General features: G+C 47.5%; 1 protein-coding gene and 4 pseudogenes across 1 annotated transcript; 2 read left to right on the plus strand and 3 right to left on the minus strand.

Annotated features, from left to right (window-relative positions):
* The window catches only part of LOC147441303 (uncharacterized), a 15,178-nt pseudogene extending 11,124 nt beyond the window's left edge, over positions 1-4,054 (minus strand).
* Positions 4,055-5,687: 1,633 nt separating this feature from the next.
* LOC147441304 (uncharacterized) lies at positions 5,688-6,238 on the plus strand (annotated as a pseudogene).
* A 2,648-nt stretch (positions 6,239-8,886) lies between these two features.
* On the minus strand, positions 8,887-9,644 carry LOC147441305 (uncharacterized; annotated as a pseudogene).
* A 1,087-nt stretch (positions 9,645-10,731) lies between these two features.
* On the minus strand, positions 10,732-14,373 carry LOC147441306 (uncharacterized). Its single transcript, XM_086482984.1, has one exon. It carries the CDS (start codon positions 13,511-13,513, stop codon positions 12,959-12,961), a length of 555 nt encoding a protein of 184 aa, XP_086339110.1. The 5' UTR covers positions 13,514-14,373; the 3' UTR covers positions 10,732-12,958.
* On the plus strand, positions 10,943-12,062 carry LOC147441307 (uncharacterized; annotated as a pseudogene).
* Positions 14,374-18,812: the final 4,439 nt, after the last annotated feature.

Consider the following 18,812-nt stretch of genomic DNA (forward strand, 5'->3'; position numbering starts at 1 on the left):
AGGCCATAAGATGTAGCCTCTGACAGCTCGGGGGATGATCATGCAGAGCACATTCCGAAGTAAGTGAGTTCCTCTGATGCAGATCCTGTGGTGGCTGAACTCACTTACTTCGGCACGCTGCAAGAGATTTTGAGGATCGATTACAGAGGATTTTTTGTCGACTTGTTCGACGTGCAATGGTTCAAGATAATCATGGAGGGTCGCAACGCTACTGTGCGTAGCGGAGAGAGTGGTTTTCTTGAGGTGGATTCTACTAAGAAATGGACTGACCTAAGAGACACTTTCGTACTACCCGAGCATTGTGAACAAGTAAATATGTAAATAGTTAACATCCCCCTTTTACAAGTTATGTGCTTGACAGCTCTCATGTAAGTTATGTGGCTCTGGCAGGTAATATTTCATCCTACAAAGTCTACATCAAACTGGTGGTACGTCATAGAGGTAGCCCCTCGTAGTGCAAGGACGTATGAAGGCTACCATGTGCCAATCACAACGGCATCAATGGAGGAGATCAGAGAAGATGCTCAATCAGAAGCCGCTGCGGTGGTGCCAGACGAGCATCAAGATGCTACTACTCTATATGGGGTGCATGCAGAGGAGCTACAAAATGAAACAGAGGATATGTGTTTAAACGGAGAACTCTATATAGATATAGGAAGTTATGCTGAGTTATGCGAGGATGAGAGAGAGATCTCTTAAAGCCACAAATATTGTATTTGAACAATTTTGCTCCGTGTTGTAAAAGCTCTGGCTCTCTAAGTACCTTCCATGGTGTATAACGCTCTTTTCTACTCGCGCTCACATCTTTTGATTGAAAATTCTGAGTTTTCGACTTGCCTCTTCTATCACTCGATTCATTGCGTCATTGTATTTATATGCGTCATTACGTCATTGTATTTAATGGTCTTTGCGTCATTGTCTACTCTATTCATTCAATATTAAGTTTAAATATTCGTGTGTTTAATGTAGGTATGGATGATGAGGAGTTTCTTTCTTCTTTGTCACCGCAACAGAGACAGTGGTACGTGGAGCGTCATCGCTCTGGCGCATCATCGCGCGTTCCTACTCCATCCGCATCTCCCTCTCTTTCGGAGCATTCGACGCGCTCCGAAGCTTCGGCGTCGACGAGACGAGCTTCACACTCGTCTACACACCGGCGCTCTGGCGGTGGCGGTGGCGGTGGCGGTGGCGGTTGTTGTGGGGATTCCGCCACCGATGCCTCCACACCGCCTCGTGTTCGACGAGGCTCTTTACCCTCCCCTTCTTTGCCCGCCCCCACACCAGCCACATCATCGCCATCTACAGCAGGTTTTGCACGGCTGACTGTTCCTAGAAGCTACACACCTCTACCTACTCCGCCAGGAGCCACCCCTCTCGACACTCCTCGCTTCGGGGCCCAGACCCCGCTGGAGACACCTGACGTCCGTACCCCCATCGACACGCCGCTAGAGACCCCTGCCGGGACACCCAGGTTCACGCGTCACCGGCCAGAGGACTTGTCTTACTCCATCGACTTCAGCGGCGGCATCATCATGGATGATGACGGCAAGAAGGTTATCTCGCGCATGCGTGGTCTTTGCTGTCAGCTGTTTAGACACTACATACTAAACAAATGGAGTGAAGTACCAAGTGATTTAAAAAACAGAGTCATCAGCATACTTCATGATGAGTTTCCCGTTCCAACACGGGATCAGCGCTTCAATGAAGACCTGATGAAGATTCGAATGCGCGAATACTGCAAACACAAGCGTTCCGAAGTGCAAAAAGCAATCAATAATGGGTGGAAGCAACAAAAGGATGCAGCCAGAGCGCGAGTAGAGGCAGGGAGCTCGCACCACTTGGGGAGCGGTGGATGGGCATCATTTGAGGCCGATTTTGTAAGTGTTTTCACATTGCTCTTTATGTTCGATAGTTTAGGGTTTATGAGTTTTTTAATTCTAACATAATGAAATCTTTGTATGTTTTGACAGTGGTCGATGACAGGACATGATCCCACACCGTACGAGCGCGAGTACGCAGGCAGGAAGGGCTTAAACGCCCTGATGGACATTCTCAGTTCTCGCGGCGGCATGGTTAGTATTAGGGTTTACTCTTTTTTATTTTTTGTATTGTTTTATAAATGTCGTTATATGTTTATACTTACTGAAAGCTGTCTTATTGTCTTTTTTTGCAGAATCCGACAGATACGCCACTTGGACGCGATGAGACGTCTGACTAGACGACGTCAGTTTAGCCGTAGCTAGATAGCATTAGTTTAGGGTTTCTCATAGCTTACGTCTTTTTGAACCATGTATATTATTACATTTGTCACCGCAGTTCCTTTTGCCAATCAATTCTTTATGCCTATGATGTTGTACAATTGTCATTATTACATTTGCCAATCAATTCATTTCGCCTATGATGTGTACAATTGTCAATTTTGCAAATAATGCGTCTTGTGGGTGACTATTTTGGGTCTATTATCTACCCTTGCACGTTTTTTAAAAAGTGAATCAAGTACAATATGGTTGATGGGTGGCAGGGCATTCAATGCCCTGCCACCAAAAAAAATTTCTCTCGGGCGTCGCTATAACCGTCGCTATTTATGGCTCTGTAGCGTCGCTATGAGCGTCGCTATAGTCTGCAGTGTAAACGTCGCTATGAGCGTCGCTATATAGCGACGCTCATAGCGACGCATATAGCGACGCTCGTAGCGACGGTTTTAGCAACGCCGGGGGTTATAAAAACCCAGTGTATTTCCGTCGCTAACAACGTCACAAGAGCACACAACCTCTTGTAGTGTCAAATGGAAAGCTGCAGGCTTCCCCAATTGTGATGCAATCTCTGCCAGGATCAAATACATGGCATATAGCACAGCCATGCGCCTGTAGTATTTTCATATTCAACCATTTTTCTGCACCTGTAAACCCAAAAACAAGCCTCTCGTGGAGCTTAGCATAGCATCGATCTTCAACTACCTGTATCCATATGTTGGCTTCATATATAAAACAAGTTGTGAAGCATCTCCACCATACACCATGATTGCCTCACCTGCTAGAGAACTCTCCATAGCATACCTCTCATCACAAGAGCTTTGCAACCCGTGCAAAACTACTTGTTAGGAAACTTTGAAAAGCTTGTCCATCAATAGCATAACACCCACCTTTGGCAATCTGTCTTCCACTACCACTGCTTCTTGGAGAACCAAGCCTACCTGCTTCTCAAGCATACCCTTTGCTGTAGGTCCTTCAAGTGGCATACACTCTATACATGACTCACCATGCCGATCTTCGTCCACCATAACTTGTGATACTTCATCTTCAACCACTTTGGGTGAGAGCAATGCAAATCGGATTGCTCAATCACTAGCTCTTGAATGTCAATCTGTTCTTCTAGGACTGCTTCTACAACCATATCATCGGCTAAACAAGTTAAGAAAGAAAGCCATAATCTATCACCTCGTTCTTTGGTATGGTGACATCATCCACATCTTCATAATCTATCACCTCGTCCTCTGGTATGGTGACATCATCCACATCTTCTGGAATGCACCGCCGCTCTTCAATACAATTAGTAGGACAAGGTTGCCCAACCCCCTGGCTAGCTTCTTCCTGTACAGCTTCGACCATCGCTTTGTCAACATCTTCAAAATTTTCCTGCGAGCTCTGATCCATAGCTTCATTTTATTCTTCATGTTCGGCTAGGACCACATCCTTTCTAGCCGGACTAACAGACTCTTGTACAGCAGCACACTGCTGTACACCAAACTAGAGGCACAAATTGAAACGAATGACCAGAATGGCTTACCAATGGCAAAGCAGCTACCTTTTTGACGCTTGAACTTTATTTTGACACATGATGAAGCTCCGTTGTCGAGCTATACCTATAGTCTGCCGGCTTCAACAAACCCATCTCCAGCTTCTTCTTTGCTTTCCTGCTCATTACCTTTGCCAAGTAAACCATTTGTGCATAGTCCTCTGCACCACCACACTCGACCTTCTCTTTGATTCGTGGATGCAAGCATGCTAGAAACTGCTCTCACTTGAAATGATCTCCATTTTGCACACATGTAACAACAGCTAGTCTCTCCCAAATATACTCAAATTTACCCAAAAACAAAGCAAAATCTTCACTTACATCTTGCTTTAGCTTTCTCAATTGCTTACCCAAGTCTGATGGAGAAACCCGCTTCTGACAAGCTTCAACAAACTGCTTCCGAATCTCGCTCAGTGGATTGACGATCTGCAACCTTCAATCCTTCAAACTACGCTTTGGCTCGTCCTTGTAGAACGAATGGTAGGGCCTTCAATTTGGCTTCATGTCCACAAATTCTCAACTGCAATAGGTATAGCTCTAGATCGGAAAACCAATCCGCAGCCTCTTCTTCTCCAGCAAGCATCAAGTCAATATCATGCATCATCTTCGGGCTTTACTTCATCGAGGAGGAATCAGTAGATCCTCATTGGGGACACCACTGATAGAAAGGGGGAAGGGGGAACAAACCTAGCACACTCTACACTACCTCTCTATAGCACAGGATAAATTCCGCACCCCTAACCACACAAAAACTCACACAAATGCACACTATCTGCAACCTTTCATTGCACAGCTCGCCTTCGGGCATTCTCAGTTGTACACATTCACATAAACACCTTAACATAACCGGCTTGATAGTACACCATCTCGCATAACCATACTTACACCAAATAAGTAAAGACACAATCCTTAGGAGACGACACAAGCCTCGACCACACATAGAATAGCTCACCCAATCACTCTCTCACTCCCTCTCTGCACACGCAGATACACAAAACCCGGAGCCAACGCTACCACGGGAAGATGCACAAGACGAGATAGACAATTAGATTGGTGGCAAACCCAACATAATCCCACGGAACTGTGAACTCACTTATCCATAGCACAAAAAAAACAATCCTCATACAATGCTGGCATCGATCAGGTGCATGCTCTGATGCAACCCTTGGCGACCAATTCGTCTTATTCGTAGGCAACCCTCGACTCCTCTGCAAGCTGACCACTCATCCATACAATGACGCCAGACTATGTAGATGGCACTCCTTTTCCCATCACAAGCCCTAATGGTCATCTCCTGGACTTGCACTCCCTCCAAAGAGCCAAAGAGGATCAGCCCGCCTTTAGCTATTCATGCCATGGTGTTGGCCTCCCCCCATGTAGAGCTATTGGCCACCTTTCTGTAATAGCATTCCTCCTTCAATATCCCATGCAGTTCTCCCTCTGTCACCATCGTAGCACCCCTGAGGTGGTGCTCCTGCCTTCAAGTCTCCTTCCCTACCTCAACAGGCCATGGACAGCCCCTCCTCCCTGATTTCGGCCTTGCACACAGCCGGCCCTCGGGTTCCAGATGGCACACCCAAAGGTTCTGCAGTTGGCCTGCCTTTAGCCCTCTCTGGCGCACTTCCTTCAGCCTCCAATCCCCTTCTCTGGCACCCCTTAGCTTACCTGCAGTGGTCCCTGCTGTAATCCTCGCAGCTCATGGCCTCTGCAACTCCCCAAGCTCAAGCCCCGAGCTGCCCTCCTTGCAACTGACGGCCTTGCTATCTACTCATGGGCCGAGCCCATCTGCAAACGGCACTTCTGGCCCTTTTCTACTGCAATCCGATACTGCTCACGGCCCTCCTCCTCCTCACCTCTTGTCAGCGCCCTTGAGCCGCCCCTCCTTTCTTGGCATGCCACCTCGTGGCCTTTCTCCTCCCCTGTCCACTGGCGGTCCCCAGCTTTGCTTCTGCAACAGCTTACAACATCCCTCATCACCAGCGACCATCAACTGTAGCAAGCTTCTTGGTCTTCGAAACGCTGACGCCCCCCCCATGCAGCAGAAAGCAACACTTCACCTCCTAGCACCCTCTCGATGCAGTTGGTCGTCCTGCTTACAGTGCCCGAAGGCGCTCTATCTCCTCCAAAAGACGCTCCATTTGCAGCACCTCGGCCTCACACTCTTCTCATGCGACCTCCTCAGAACTTGGCTTTCCGTTTCTCTGTAGCCTATAGCCCAGGGCATACACTGCATAACCACCACCATCTCCTCACGGTACCATTCCGCAGTAGTCCTCCCTGGAATGTCCTTGCCTGCTTTCCCAAACGTGCTCACCGGTCCCTCAATGCAATGGCTCCGCCCCCTGTCCGGCTCCTCCTACTGCAACCCCCACTTTTTGCTCTTGCATGGCCACCAGGTGGCGCCCCTTCCATGCATACTCCGGGTTAGCTTTCCTGCCGATGAAGGTAAATTCAGGAGTCAACTTGCAGTAGCACCGCCATCTCTGCAATAGCATTTTTTCCCCTCTATCGTATTCCTCAGCTTGGCGTTGGTTCCCACGCATCCGGCTGCCACCTTGAGCCAACTTTTTTAAAAAGATTCAGCTTTACTCCATTTCATACCTTTAGCTGGTCGCCCCAAACTCCAACATTGACCCTTGATAATCACTGGTCACATAGTCGGCTGCTTTGCACGTTTGGTTTCATGCACTTTAAAGTATGCTTCTCTGCAAGATCCATCGCCATTGGTCGGCCAATGAAAAGAATCTTGGATATCGGTGGCCCTTGGGTAAAAGAACCCCGTTGAGAGCACTACGACCGTCATGAAACTTGAGTTGCAGTCACTTGCAATAGCCCTCAATGGACATGTTGTAGCATACATACCCTTGCAAGTAGGGCCTCATGGAAACACCTCAATCAAAATCCTATATCACAAACTTCAGGGCATTTTCATACTGTATCCCTTGCCTCGTTCCAAACCTTATGATCTAAGAATCTGTTGCTGTCACCTGTGATAGGAAGCAACAATGAGAGTTTCCACTAGAGAGTGCTTCACCTCGGTGTACCTTTCTCCTGGCTCCATCAAGTACCTGCCCATTGTCCCTGTCACTTTCCTTCAAACTGCCATGCCTGGACTTCTTGCACTTCCATAGGTCGACATAGTTTGGCTGTACCAACGCCTTAGGAATGTTGCTCTTAGCAGATCCCACCTCTCCTTGGTGGCTTGCACCAAGGCATTGCCCCATGATCTTGCTTCCACTTTCATTAGCAGCGGAAAAATGCGTAGATGCAAAGCATCATCATCCCTTCCAGAGACGACACATGCTATTTCAAGATTATCCACGAAGTCTGAAGCATCTTCCCCCACCTTACCCGTGAAGGTTGGGAAAGAAACATTTACCATTGCAAAAAAAGAGGGGTTTCCTTCTCACTGGTGTGTGTGTGAGTGTGTGTGTGTGAGTGGGTGAGTGTGTTGGCAAGTGTGTGTGTGGGAACGAGAGTGTAAGAGAGATATTTTTTTTAATGACTGGCTTGGCCGACTACAAGAGGGAGAGAGAGCGTGAGTGAAGCGGGTGAGGGGAGAGAGAAGGGAGAGGGTGAGAGAGGGAGTGTGTGTGTGTGTGTCTGTGTGTAGAGAGAGAGAGAGAGAGAGAGAGAGAGAGAGAGAGAGAGAGAGAGAGAGATCCTGATGTTGCTCGTGACTCAAGGAAGGGGTGAGAGAGAGTGGGAGTCTCAACGAGGGGGAGGGAGACAGTGAGCAAGAGATGGGGAGAGAGGGAGGGAGAGTGTGAGTGTGTGTGTGTGTGTGTATGTGGGTGGGTATATGTGTGTGGTGGGTGTTGAGAGAGAGAGAGAGAGAGAGAGAGAGAGAGAGAGAGAGAGAGAGAGAGAGAGAGAGACAGCCTATGCTTTGCTAGTCTGGCTATCGACACACACACACACACACACACACACACACAGAGTGATTTGCACCCATGCATGGCGCCCCCCCTCCGGTTGACAAACGAGAGAGAGGAAAATATTATTTTATGCGCCCTATGGGAGAGTTGAGCGTGGGAGAGGGAGAGAGAGAGAGAGAGAGAGAGAGAGAGAGCTGAGTAATGCATGAGGAAGAGAGAGAGATAGCCTATAACGGCCCCTTGGGTTGGTGAAGAACAAGGAGGGAGATTTTGGTGGCTTGCAAACAAACAAGAGGGAGAGGGAGGGGTGGCGATAATGGAGGAGAGAGGGGGAAGGGTGGTGCCAAGGGAGGGGCGGCCCACTGTGGATGCATGAGCATGGGAGGGGTTGTGGCAACATATGCATCTTAAAAAAACAATGTTTTCTTCTTTTCTTATTATTAAGCTCCCTCCTGAGTGGGGTTGGTTCCCGCGGCCAGGTTCCGAAAGCCGGCCATCAACCAAACTCTATCGACCTATGGAAGTGCAAGAAGTCCAGGCATGGCAGTTTGCAGGCAAGTGACGGGGACATTTGGCTGGTATTGATGGAGCTAGTAGAGAGGTACACCGAGGTAGAGCACTCGCTAGTGGAAACTGTCAGTGTTTCTTCCTATCATCACAGGTGACAAGAGTAGATGCTTATATCATAAGGTTTGGAACGAGGCAAGGGATACAGTATGCAAATGCCATGAAGTTTGTGATATGGGATTTTGATCGAGGTGTTTGCAATAGGCTCTACTTGCCAGGGTATGTATGCTACAACATGTCCATTGAGGGCTATTGCAAGTGAGTGCAGCTCAAGCTTCATGATGGTCGTAGTGCTCTCAACGGGTTTCTTTTACCCAGGGCCACTGATATCCAGGATTCTTTTCATTGGCCGACCAATGGCGATGGATCTTGCAGAGAAGCATACTTTAAAGTGCATGAAACCAAACGTGCAAAGCAACCGACTATGTGACCAATGATTATCAAGGGCCAATGTTGGAGTTTGGGGCGGCCAGCTAAAGGTATGAAATGGAGTAAAGCTGAATCTTTTTAAAAAAGTTGGCTCAATGTGCTTGGCAGCCGGATGCGTGGGAACCAACACCAAGCTGAGGAATACGAAAGAGGTAAAAAAAAACGCCATTGCACTAGAGATGGCGGCGCTACTGCAAGTCGACTCCTGTATTTACCTTCATGGGCAGGAAAGCGAACCGGGAGTATGCATGGAAGGGGTGCCACTTGGTGTCCATGTAGGAGCAAAAAGAGGGGGCTGCAGCAGTAGGAGGAGCTGGACAGGAGGCGGTGCCATTGCATTGAGGGACCGGTGAGCACGTTTTGGAAAGCAGGCAAGGATATCATTACAGGGAGGACTACTGCGGAATGGCACCGTGAGGAGATGGTGGTGGTTATGCAGTGTATGCCGTGGGTTATAGGCTACAGACAAAGGGAAATCCAAGTTTTAAGGAGGTCGCATGAGAAGTGTGTGAGGCCGAGGTGCTGCAAATGGAGCGTCTTTTAGAGGGGATGCAGGGCCTTTGGGCACTGTAAGCAGGACGACCAACTGCATCGAGAGGGTGCTAGGAGGTGAAGTGTTTCTTTGTGCTGCATGGGGGGCCCGTCAGCGTTTCGAAGACCAAGGAGCTTGCTACAGTTGATGGTCGCTGGTGATGAGGGATGTCGTAAACTGCTCCACAAGCAAAGGGGACCGCCACTGGGCAGGGGAGGAGAAAGGCTGCCAGAGAAGGGGATTGGAGGTTGAAGGAAGTGCACCAGAGAGGGCTAAAGGCAGGCCGGCTGCAGAACCTTTGGGTGTGCCATCTGGAAGCCGAGGGCGCAGGGCCAAAATCAGGGAGGAGGGGCTGTCCATGGGCTGTTGAGGTAGGGAAGGAGACTTGAAGGCAGGAGCACTACCTCAGGGGTGCTACGATGGTTACGGAGGGAGAACTGCATGGGATGAAGGAGGAATGCTATTATAGAAAGGTGGCCAATAGCTCTACATGCGGGGAGGCCAACACCATGGCATGAATAGCTAAAGGCAGGCTCCTCTCCTCTTTGGCTCTTTGGAGGGAGTGCAAGTCCAGGAGATGACCGTTAGGGCTTGTGATGGGAAAAGGAGTGCCATCTACATAGTGTGGCATCATTGTATGGATGAGTGGTCAGCTTGCAGAGGAGTCGAGGGTTGCCTACGGGTTGCCTACGAATAAGATGAATTGGTTGCGAAGGGTTGCATCAGAGCAGGCACCTGATCGATGCCATCATTGTATGAGGATTGTTTTTTTTGTGCTATGGATAAGTGACTTCGCAGTTCGGTGGTATTAGCTTTTCGTGTTGGGTTTGCCACCAATCTTCTCGTCTATCTCGTCTTGTGCATCTCGCCCGTGGTAGCGTTGGCTCCGGGTTTTGTGTATGTGTGTGTACAGAGAGGGAGTGAGAGAGTGATTGGATGAGCTATTCTATGTGTGGCGAGGCTTGTGTCGCCTCCTAAGGATTGTGTGTTTACTTATTTGGTGTAAGTATGGTTATGCGCGATGATGTACTATCAAGCCGGTTATGTTAAGGTGTTTATGTGTGAATGTGTACAATTCGAATGCCCGAAGGCGAGCTGTGCAATGAAACGTTGCACATAGTGTGCGTTTGTGTGAGTTTCTGTGTGGTTAGGGGTGCGGAATTTATCCTGGGCTATAGAGAGGAAGTGTAGAGTGTGTTGGGTTTGTTCCCCCTTCCCTCTTTCCATCAGTGGTGCCCCCACTGAGGATCTATTGATTGCTCCTCGATGAAGTTTTAAAGCCTGAAGATGATGCATGATATTGACTTGGTGCTTGCTGGAGAAGAAGAGGCTGCGGATTGGTTTTTCGATCTAGAGCTATACCTGTTGCAGTTGAGAATTTGTGAACATGAAGCCAAATTGAAAGCCCTACCATTGGTTCTACACGGACGAGCCAAAGCCTAGTTTGAAGGATTGAAGGTTGCAGATCGTCAATTGCTGAGCGAGATTCGGAAGCAGTTTGTTGAAGCTTTTCAAAAGCGGGTTTCTCCATCAGACAGGTGAGCAATTAAGCAAGCTAAAGCAGAATGTAAGTGAAGATTTTTCTTTGTTTTTGGGTAAATTTGAGTCTATTTGGGAGAGACTAGCTATTGTTACATGTGTGCGAAATGGAGATTATTTCAAGCGAGAGGAGTTTCTAGCATGCTTGCATCCACGAATCAAAGAGAAGGTCTAGTGTGGTGGTGCAGAGGACTATGCGCAAATGGTTTTCTTGGCAAAGGTAAAGAGCAGGAAAGCAAAGAAGAAGCTGGAGATGGGTTTGTTGAAGCCGACAGACTATGGGTATAGCTCGACAACAAAGCTTCATCATGTGTCAAAAGAAAGTTCAAGCGTCAAAAAGGTAGCTGCTTTGCCATTGGTAAGCCATTGATCTGGTCATTCGTTTCAATTTGTGCTTCCAGTTTGGTGTGCTGTCGTACAACAGTCTATTAGCCTGGCTAGCAAGGATGCGGTCCTAGCCGAAGAGTGTATGCATGAAGAGTCAAATGAAGCTATGGATCAGAGATCGTAGGAAAAGTTTGAAGATGTTGACAAAGCGATGGTCGAAGTTGTACAGGAAGAAGCTAGCCAGGGGGTTGGGCACCCTTGCCGTACCAATTGTATTGAAGAGCGACAGTGCATTCCAGAAGATGTGGATGATGTCACCATATCAGAGGATGAGGTGATAGATTATGGCTTTCTTTCTTGCTTAGCCGATGATATGGTTGTAGAAGCAGTCCTAGAAGAACAGGTTGACATTCGAGAGCTAGTGATTGAGTAATCCGATTTTCTCTCACCCAAAGTGGTTGAAGATGAAGTATGACAAGCTATGGTGGACAAAGATCGGCATGGTGAGCCATGTATAGAGTGTATGCCACTTGAAGGACCTACAGCAAAGGGTATGCTTGAGAAGCAGGTAGGCTTGGTTCTCCAAGAAGCAGTGGTAGTGGAAGACAGGTTGCCAAAGGTGGGTGTTATGCTATTGATGGACATGCTTTTGAAAGTTTCTTTATAGGTAGTTTTGAACGGTTTGCAAAGCTCTCCTGATGAGAGGTATGCTATGGAGAGTTCTCTAGCAGGTGAGGCAGTCATGGTGTATGGTGGAGATGCTTCACAGGTTGGTTTACAAGCTTGTTTTATATATGAAGCCGACATATGGATACAGGTAGTTGAAGATCGATGCTATTGCCAAGCTGCACGAGAGTCTTGTTTTTGGGTTTACGAGTGCAAAAATATGGTTGAATATGCAAATACTACAGACGCATGGCTGTGCTATATGCCATGTATTTGATCCTGCCGGAGATTGCGTCACAATTGGGAAAGCTTGCAGCTTTCCATTTTGATCTTCGCGGGTGATGCAATAGCAGATGATTTTCTCTCTATATCTATCCTATCTATATAGCCACTATATTATCATTTTTCTTATGCAGTCTATGTAGCTATTTTTATCATGCTCTCTATACATACTTATTTTACCTAAATAATATTGTGGTTAGAGCATGAATGTTCAATGAGGGGGTGGGCAATGATGGTACAGCCAAACTGTGTCGACCTATGGAAGTGCAAGAAGTCCAGGCATGGCAGTTTCCAGGCAAGTGACAGGGACATTGGGCAGGTACTTGATGGAGCTACTAGAGAGGTACACCGAGGTGGAGCACTCGCTAGTGGAAACTGTCAGTGTTTCTTCCTATCAACAGGTGACAGGAGCAGATGCTTATATCATAAGGTTTGGAACAAGGAAAGAGATACAGTATGCAAATGCCATGAAGTTTGTGATATGGGATCTTGATCGAGGTGTTTGCAGGAGGCTCTACTTGCCAGGCTATGTTTGCTACAACATGTCCATTGAGGGCTATTGTAAGTGAGTGCAGCTCAAGTTTCATGACGGTTGTAGTGCTCTCAAGGGGATTTTTTACCCAAGGCCACTGATATCCAGGATTGTTTTCATTGGCCGACCAATGGCGATGGATCTTGTAGAGAAGCATACTTTAAAGTGCATGAAACCAAACGTGCAAAGCAGCCGACTATGTGACCAGTGATTATCAACGGTCAATGTTGGAGTTTGGGGCGGCCAGCTAAAGGTATGAAATGGAGTAAAGCTGAATCTTTTCAAAAAAGATGGCTCAAGGTGGCAGCCGGATGCGTGGGAACCAACGCCAAGCTGAGGAATACAAAAGAGGAAAAAAACAGCTATTGCAGAGATGGCGGCGCTACTGCGAGTCGACTCCTGAATTTACCTTCATGGGCAGGTGAGCGAACCGGGAGTATGCATGGAAGGGGCGCCACCTGGTGGCCATGCAAGAGAGAAAAGAGGGGGTTGCAGCAGTAGGAGGAGCTGGACAGGGGGCGGCGCCATTGCATTGAGGGACCGGTGAGCAGGTTTGGGAAAGCAGGCAGAGATAGCATTGCAGGGAGGACTACTGTGGAATGGCACCGTGAGGAGATGCTGGTGGTTATGCAGTGTATGATGTGTGTTGTAGGCTACAGAGAAAGGGAAAGCCAAGTTCTGAGGAGGTCGCATAAGAAGCGTGTGAGGGCAAGGTGTTGCAAATGGAGAGTCTTTTGGAGGGGATGGAGGGCCTTCGGGCACTGTAAGCAGGACGACCAACTGCATCGAGAGGGTGCTAGGAGGTGAAGTGTTGCTTTGTGTTTCATGGGGGTGCCCGTCAGCGTTTTGAAGACCAAGGAGCTTGCTACAGTTGATGGTCACTGGTGATGAGGGATGTCGTAAGCTGCTGCAGAAGCAAAGGGGACCGCGAGGTGGCAGGGGAGGAGAAAGGCCACGGGGTGGCATGCCAGGGGCGGCTCAAGGGCGCTGACAGGAGGTGAGGAGGAGGAGGGTCGTGAGCAGGCTCGGGTTGCAGTAGAGAAGGGCCAAGAGGGCCGTTTGCAGATGGGCTCGGCCCATGAATAGATAGGAAGGCCGTCAGTTGCAAGGAGGGCAGCTCGGGGCTTGAGCTTGGGGAGTTGCAAAGGCCATGAGCTGCGAGGATTGCACGAGGGAGCACTGCAGGTAAGCCAAGGGGTGCCAGAGAAGGGGATTGGAGGCTGAAGGAAGTGCGCCAGAGAGGGCTAAAGGCAGGCCTGCTGCAGATCAACCTTTGGGTGTGCCATATGGAACCCGAGGGCCGGCTGTGTGCAGGGCCGAAATCAGGGAGGAGGGGCTGTCCATGGGCTGTTGAGGTAGGGAAGGAGACTTGAAGGCAGGTGCACCACCTCAGGGGTGCTACGATGGTGACGGAGGGAGAACTGCATGGGATGAAGGAGGAATGCTATTATAGAAAGGTGGCCAATAGCTCTACATGCGGGGGGAGGCCAACACGATGGCATGAATAGCTAAAGGCGGGCTCCTCTTTGGTTCTTTGGAGGGAGTGCAAGTCCAGGAGATGACCGTTAGGGCTTGTGATGGGAAAAGTGTAAAAGTAACTTATGATTATCATAAGTGTGGATTTCCTTTCCACCTACCTTTATTCTCTAATTCTCACATGGACCTCTTTTTACCTATGCAAGTCTCAATATGTGTCTATTCCCACCTATCTATAACTTACATGTGATGGATAATCCTCACTCCCTTAACTTGTATATAAAACTCATTAGCTGCCCTCATTTGTAATAAGGTCTTCACTCTCCATTTAAGTGCAATCTATTGTCATTGCTCTATTTCTATTTTGCACTCTCTTATGTCTTAACATTAGTATATCAATTAATAGTGATATTAATCACATTTAAGTTAATCTTTAAGTTATCACATGGTATCACAATGATACAGCTTAAGATTAATTTTTCTAATTAGCGCTAAGAGTCTTCCATCTCTCTAGCTCACACTCGAAGTCTCACTCTCCATTCTTTTCAAGGAATCCGGAACCTCGAAAGATGGCCGAGTTAGCTTATTCATCTTCCGCATCCACCTACAAGCCCCACTACATTATCGACAAGCTTAACGGCACTAACTACCAAGTGTGGAAGATTCGGATGGAACTATGCCTTACGCAGCTGCAACTTTGGGACGTCACGTCAGGAGTCGAAGAGCAACCTGACCACCCCGAAGACCCCGAAAACAAAGATTCAACATACTTCATCGACACCTATAATACTTGGCATAGTAGAAACAATAGTGTCAAGATGGAGCTCATTCTCCATTGCCAAGATCAGCAAGTCCAAATGGTGAAAAAGCTAACTACTGCTAACGCCATTTGGAAGTTCTTCGAGAAGAACTATGAGCACACTGACCTCGTCTACCAAGTTTCCCTGATCAAGAAATTGGTAAACACTACCATGCAAGAGGGTCAGTCATCCTCCAAGTTTTTGGAGACGTGGAAAATACTTCTAGATGAAGTACTTATCTCAGGGCTTGCCATCCCTGAAGAGCTTCAAAGTATGCTCTTATTGGCTTCTCTACCTGCATCATGGAGAGCCTTTATCACTACACAAGCCACTACGGCTAACTTGCAGCTACAAAATCTTGTAGCCAAGATCCATCAGGAGGAAACGCTTTGCGACCACACTAGCAGCACGCAGAAGTCCACAGCACTTGTCACTATGAAAAGAAACTCACGTCCGTACAACGGCAAGAAGCCTCAATATTCGGGTCCTCCTCGACAATACAATAATTCTGGAAGAAAGTCACAATTTCAAAGCCACCACAATCACCAAAATTCAAATCAATGCGCCAATTGTCATCACTTTGGACACCTCACAAAGGACTGTCGACAACCACACAATCAAGGTAATCATCCTTTCTCTCACCCTAACCTATATCCTTCTTACCCTCAAGGGGGGACACGCCATGGCCAACCATCTCCTTTTATTTATGGTCAAGCTCATTATGCTGACATATCTACTTATGATAGCCCATTTTATACTTTGCAACTATATGCCACCACTATAGCCACTTCATATCCCAATATCTGCCTACTTGATACAGGCGCCACCCATCATATGACATATCACCTACACTGGCTATCCAACATCACTTATCTAGAACACCCTCTAAAAGTATGCCTCGGTGATAACATCATCTAACTCGCCAAAGCCTATGGAGATGCTGTCATTAACCTACCTAATGGCCTACACACCACTATTTCTCACGTATATTATGTCCCTGGTCTCAAGAAAAATCTCATCTCTGTCAACGAGCTAACCGACAACGGCATCATCATCAAATTCATGCGAGAAGGCTGCCACATTTCGGCGCTAAACAAAGCTGGTCAGTATGTCACACTTTTGGTCCCCAAAACTGGGCGTCTTTATCCATTGGGTGACTCATCGCCTGCACATGCATCTGTATCATCCATAAAAACACAAGAAAACACACTCAAATGGCATTATAGACTAGGACATATTTCTCAACATGTTTTGCACCAACTCACTCATGGCCAACTTGCACTAGGTCTTCCCAAGCACCTCACTCACATCACACTTTGTGAGGAATGCATTCTTGCTAAAGCACATCATGTCCCATTCCCCACTTCATCATCACGAGCCACTGCACCTCTCGACCTCATCCACTCAGATGTTTGTGGCCCATTGCCCATCAACTCCCTCACCGACAATAAGTATATGCTTACTTTTATAGATGATTTCTCAAAATACACAACTACTTACTACATGGCCGAGAAATCCTCAACCTTCTCTCATTTTTGCACATTCAAGGCATTAGTTGAGACTAAACATGGCTGCCACATTAAAACTCTCCGCACAGATCATGGTGGGGAATACACTTCTCATGCATTCAAAGATATATGTCTTTCTGCTTATATTCGACATAAATTCTCCATCACCGACCACCCACAAAACAACGGTCGTGCCGAGCGCAAGAATCGCACACTATTTGAAGCTGCTCGTGCCATGCTTCTTCGAGCTAGCCTCCCAGACACCTATTGGGAAGAAGCTACCGCCACTGCATGCTACATTCAAAACCGCATTCCATCCACCCGCAATCCTATTACTACACCCTACACCCTCTGGCACGGTCACCCACCTCATCTTGGCCACCTTCGCATCTTTGGAAGCATTGCATACCCACTTGTGACGCAACCTTTATCAAAACTATCACCACGTGCTCAATGCACAAATTTTGTCGGCTATGGTGATCACTTTGGCATCAAGGCATACCGCCTCTATATCCCAGACCATCACAAGTTTATCTTTGCCCGCACCGTCGTCTTTGATGAAGAATTCATCATCTCATGCAAATCTTCTCATCAATCTTTGTTGACGGCCTCACCCACACACACACCCACGCAAATTTCCCACCCTTCTAGGCACAATCTTGAGCCTCCCTTAACCATCCAAAGGCCTTTCCTCATTGCCCATCCACCTCCTCGTGTCTCGCATTCTCATGCACAGCCAATCAGCAACACTCCTGCACCACCTCTTGCACCCATCTCCTCACAGTTGACACCATCACCAACACCGTCTATCCCGACTCCCGCTACTTCCATCACATTGCAGACACTCGGTGCTCCACCTCGTGAGCTCCCATCACCTTCGCTACCGGTCTCACCTTTTTTCCGCAACTCCCACGAAACCTTGCCAGTTACTCCCATCCCAGCAGAAGTCGACGAAGTCGAGCCTCCTAGATCTACTTTTGCGACCTCGCCATCGCAACACACTTCGGCTATACACTTGGACCAAGCTGCCTCTAGTTCGCATGGCCGCACCCGCTCTCTTCGCGAGATCTATGAAGCCACCAATTTCTCTACTGTCCTCAGTGATGAAATGATTCTTGAACATCCACCAGAGCCTCTTGAAGATGCCCTTCCCCTCTCTGTTCTCGATGCCCTCGCTTCTAGCAAGAGCAAGGAGTGGCATGTTGCCATATTGGATGAACTCCAAGCCCTCAAAGAAGCTAACACATGGGAGCTTGTGCCACCTCCTAAGAATCATAACATTGTCTCTTGTAAATGGCTCTTAAAGAAGAAATACCACCCCAACGGCTCAGTTGATCGCTACAAGGCACGCCTTGTCGCTCACGGCTTCACTCAACAACAAGGTGTGGATTACTTCGACAACTATTCGCCAATACTGGGTATGACTGCATTTCGGCTTCTTATTGCACTTGTTGCTAAGTTTAATCTTCTTTTACATCATCTTCATATAAAAACTGCCTTCTTACACGGCTTGCTCCAAGAGCTCATCTATATGCTACAACCTCCTCATTTTGAAGACCCTCACCACCCTGATTATGTATGTAAATTGCATAAGCCCATTTATGGCTTAAAACAGTCTGCACGAGAGTGGTACATCCGCATGCACCACTACTTGCTCAAATGTGGCTGGGCACGTCTTATGGCAGAATAGAATATCTACATATGGCAGACCTCTAAAGGCATGGCTATCTTAGGCCTCTTTGCGGATGACATTCCTCTTCTTGGCACATCGGAGTACATGCTTCTGCAAGCGATTGACTGCATCTCTCACGCCTCATCTTGTAATATTTTTAGTTTGATCCCTACTGGATGAACTTCTCATTGAGGGCGGATAGCATCTATCTACGACATGGCTACTTCACAAAGATTTTTTGTTCATCAATCTCAATGTTACAACGAGAAGTCCACCCTTAAGGGGGGATGTAAAAGTAACTTATGATTATAATAAGTGTGGACTTCCTTTCCACCTACCTCTATTCCCTAATTCCCACATGGACCTCTTTTTACCTATGCAAGTCTCAACATGTGTCTATTCCCACCTATCTATAACTCACATGTGATGGATAATCCTCACTCCCTCAACTTGTATATAAATCCCATTAGCTGCCCTCATTTGTAACAAGGTCTTCACTCTCTATTCAAGCGCAATCTATTCTCATTGCTCTATTTCTATTTTGCACTCTCTTATGTCTTGACATTAGTATATCAATTAATAGTGATATTAATCACATTTAAGTTAATCTTTAAGTTCTCACAAAAAGGAGTGCCATCTACATAGTGTGGCGTCATTGTATGGATGAGTGGTCAGCTTGCAGAGGAGTCAAGGGTTGCCTAGGGGCTGCCTACGAATAAGGCGAATTGGTTGTAATGGAATTTGCCTTAATATGTGAGAGTAGCGGAATTTAATGAGAGTACCTTCAAGAAATGATTTTGTGAGCATAG

This window comes from Adiantum capillus-veneris, chromosome 15 (genome assembly GCF_014529385.1).
Source record: "Adiantum capillus-veneris isolate H3 chromosome 15, ASM1452938v2, whole genome shotgun sequence".
Lineage (NCBI taxonomy): Eukaryota > Viridiplantae > Streptophyta > Polypodiopsida > Polypodiales > Pteridaceae > Adiantum > Adiantum capillus-veneris.

Coding starts and splice junctions, on each gene's coding strand:
- LOC147441306 (XM_086482984.1), bottom strand. CDS start 13,513: ATGCCACCCCGTGGCCTTTCTCCTCCCCTGCCACCTCGCGGTCCCCTT.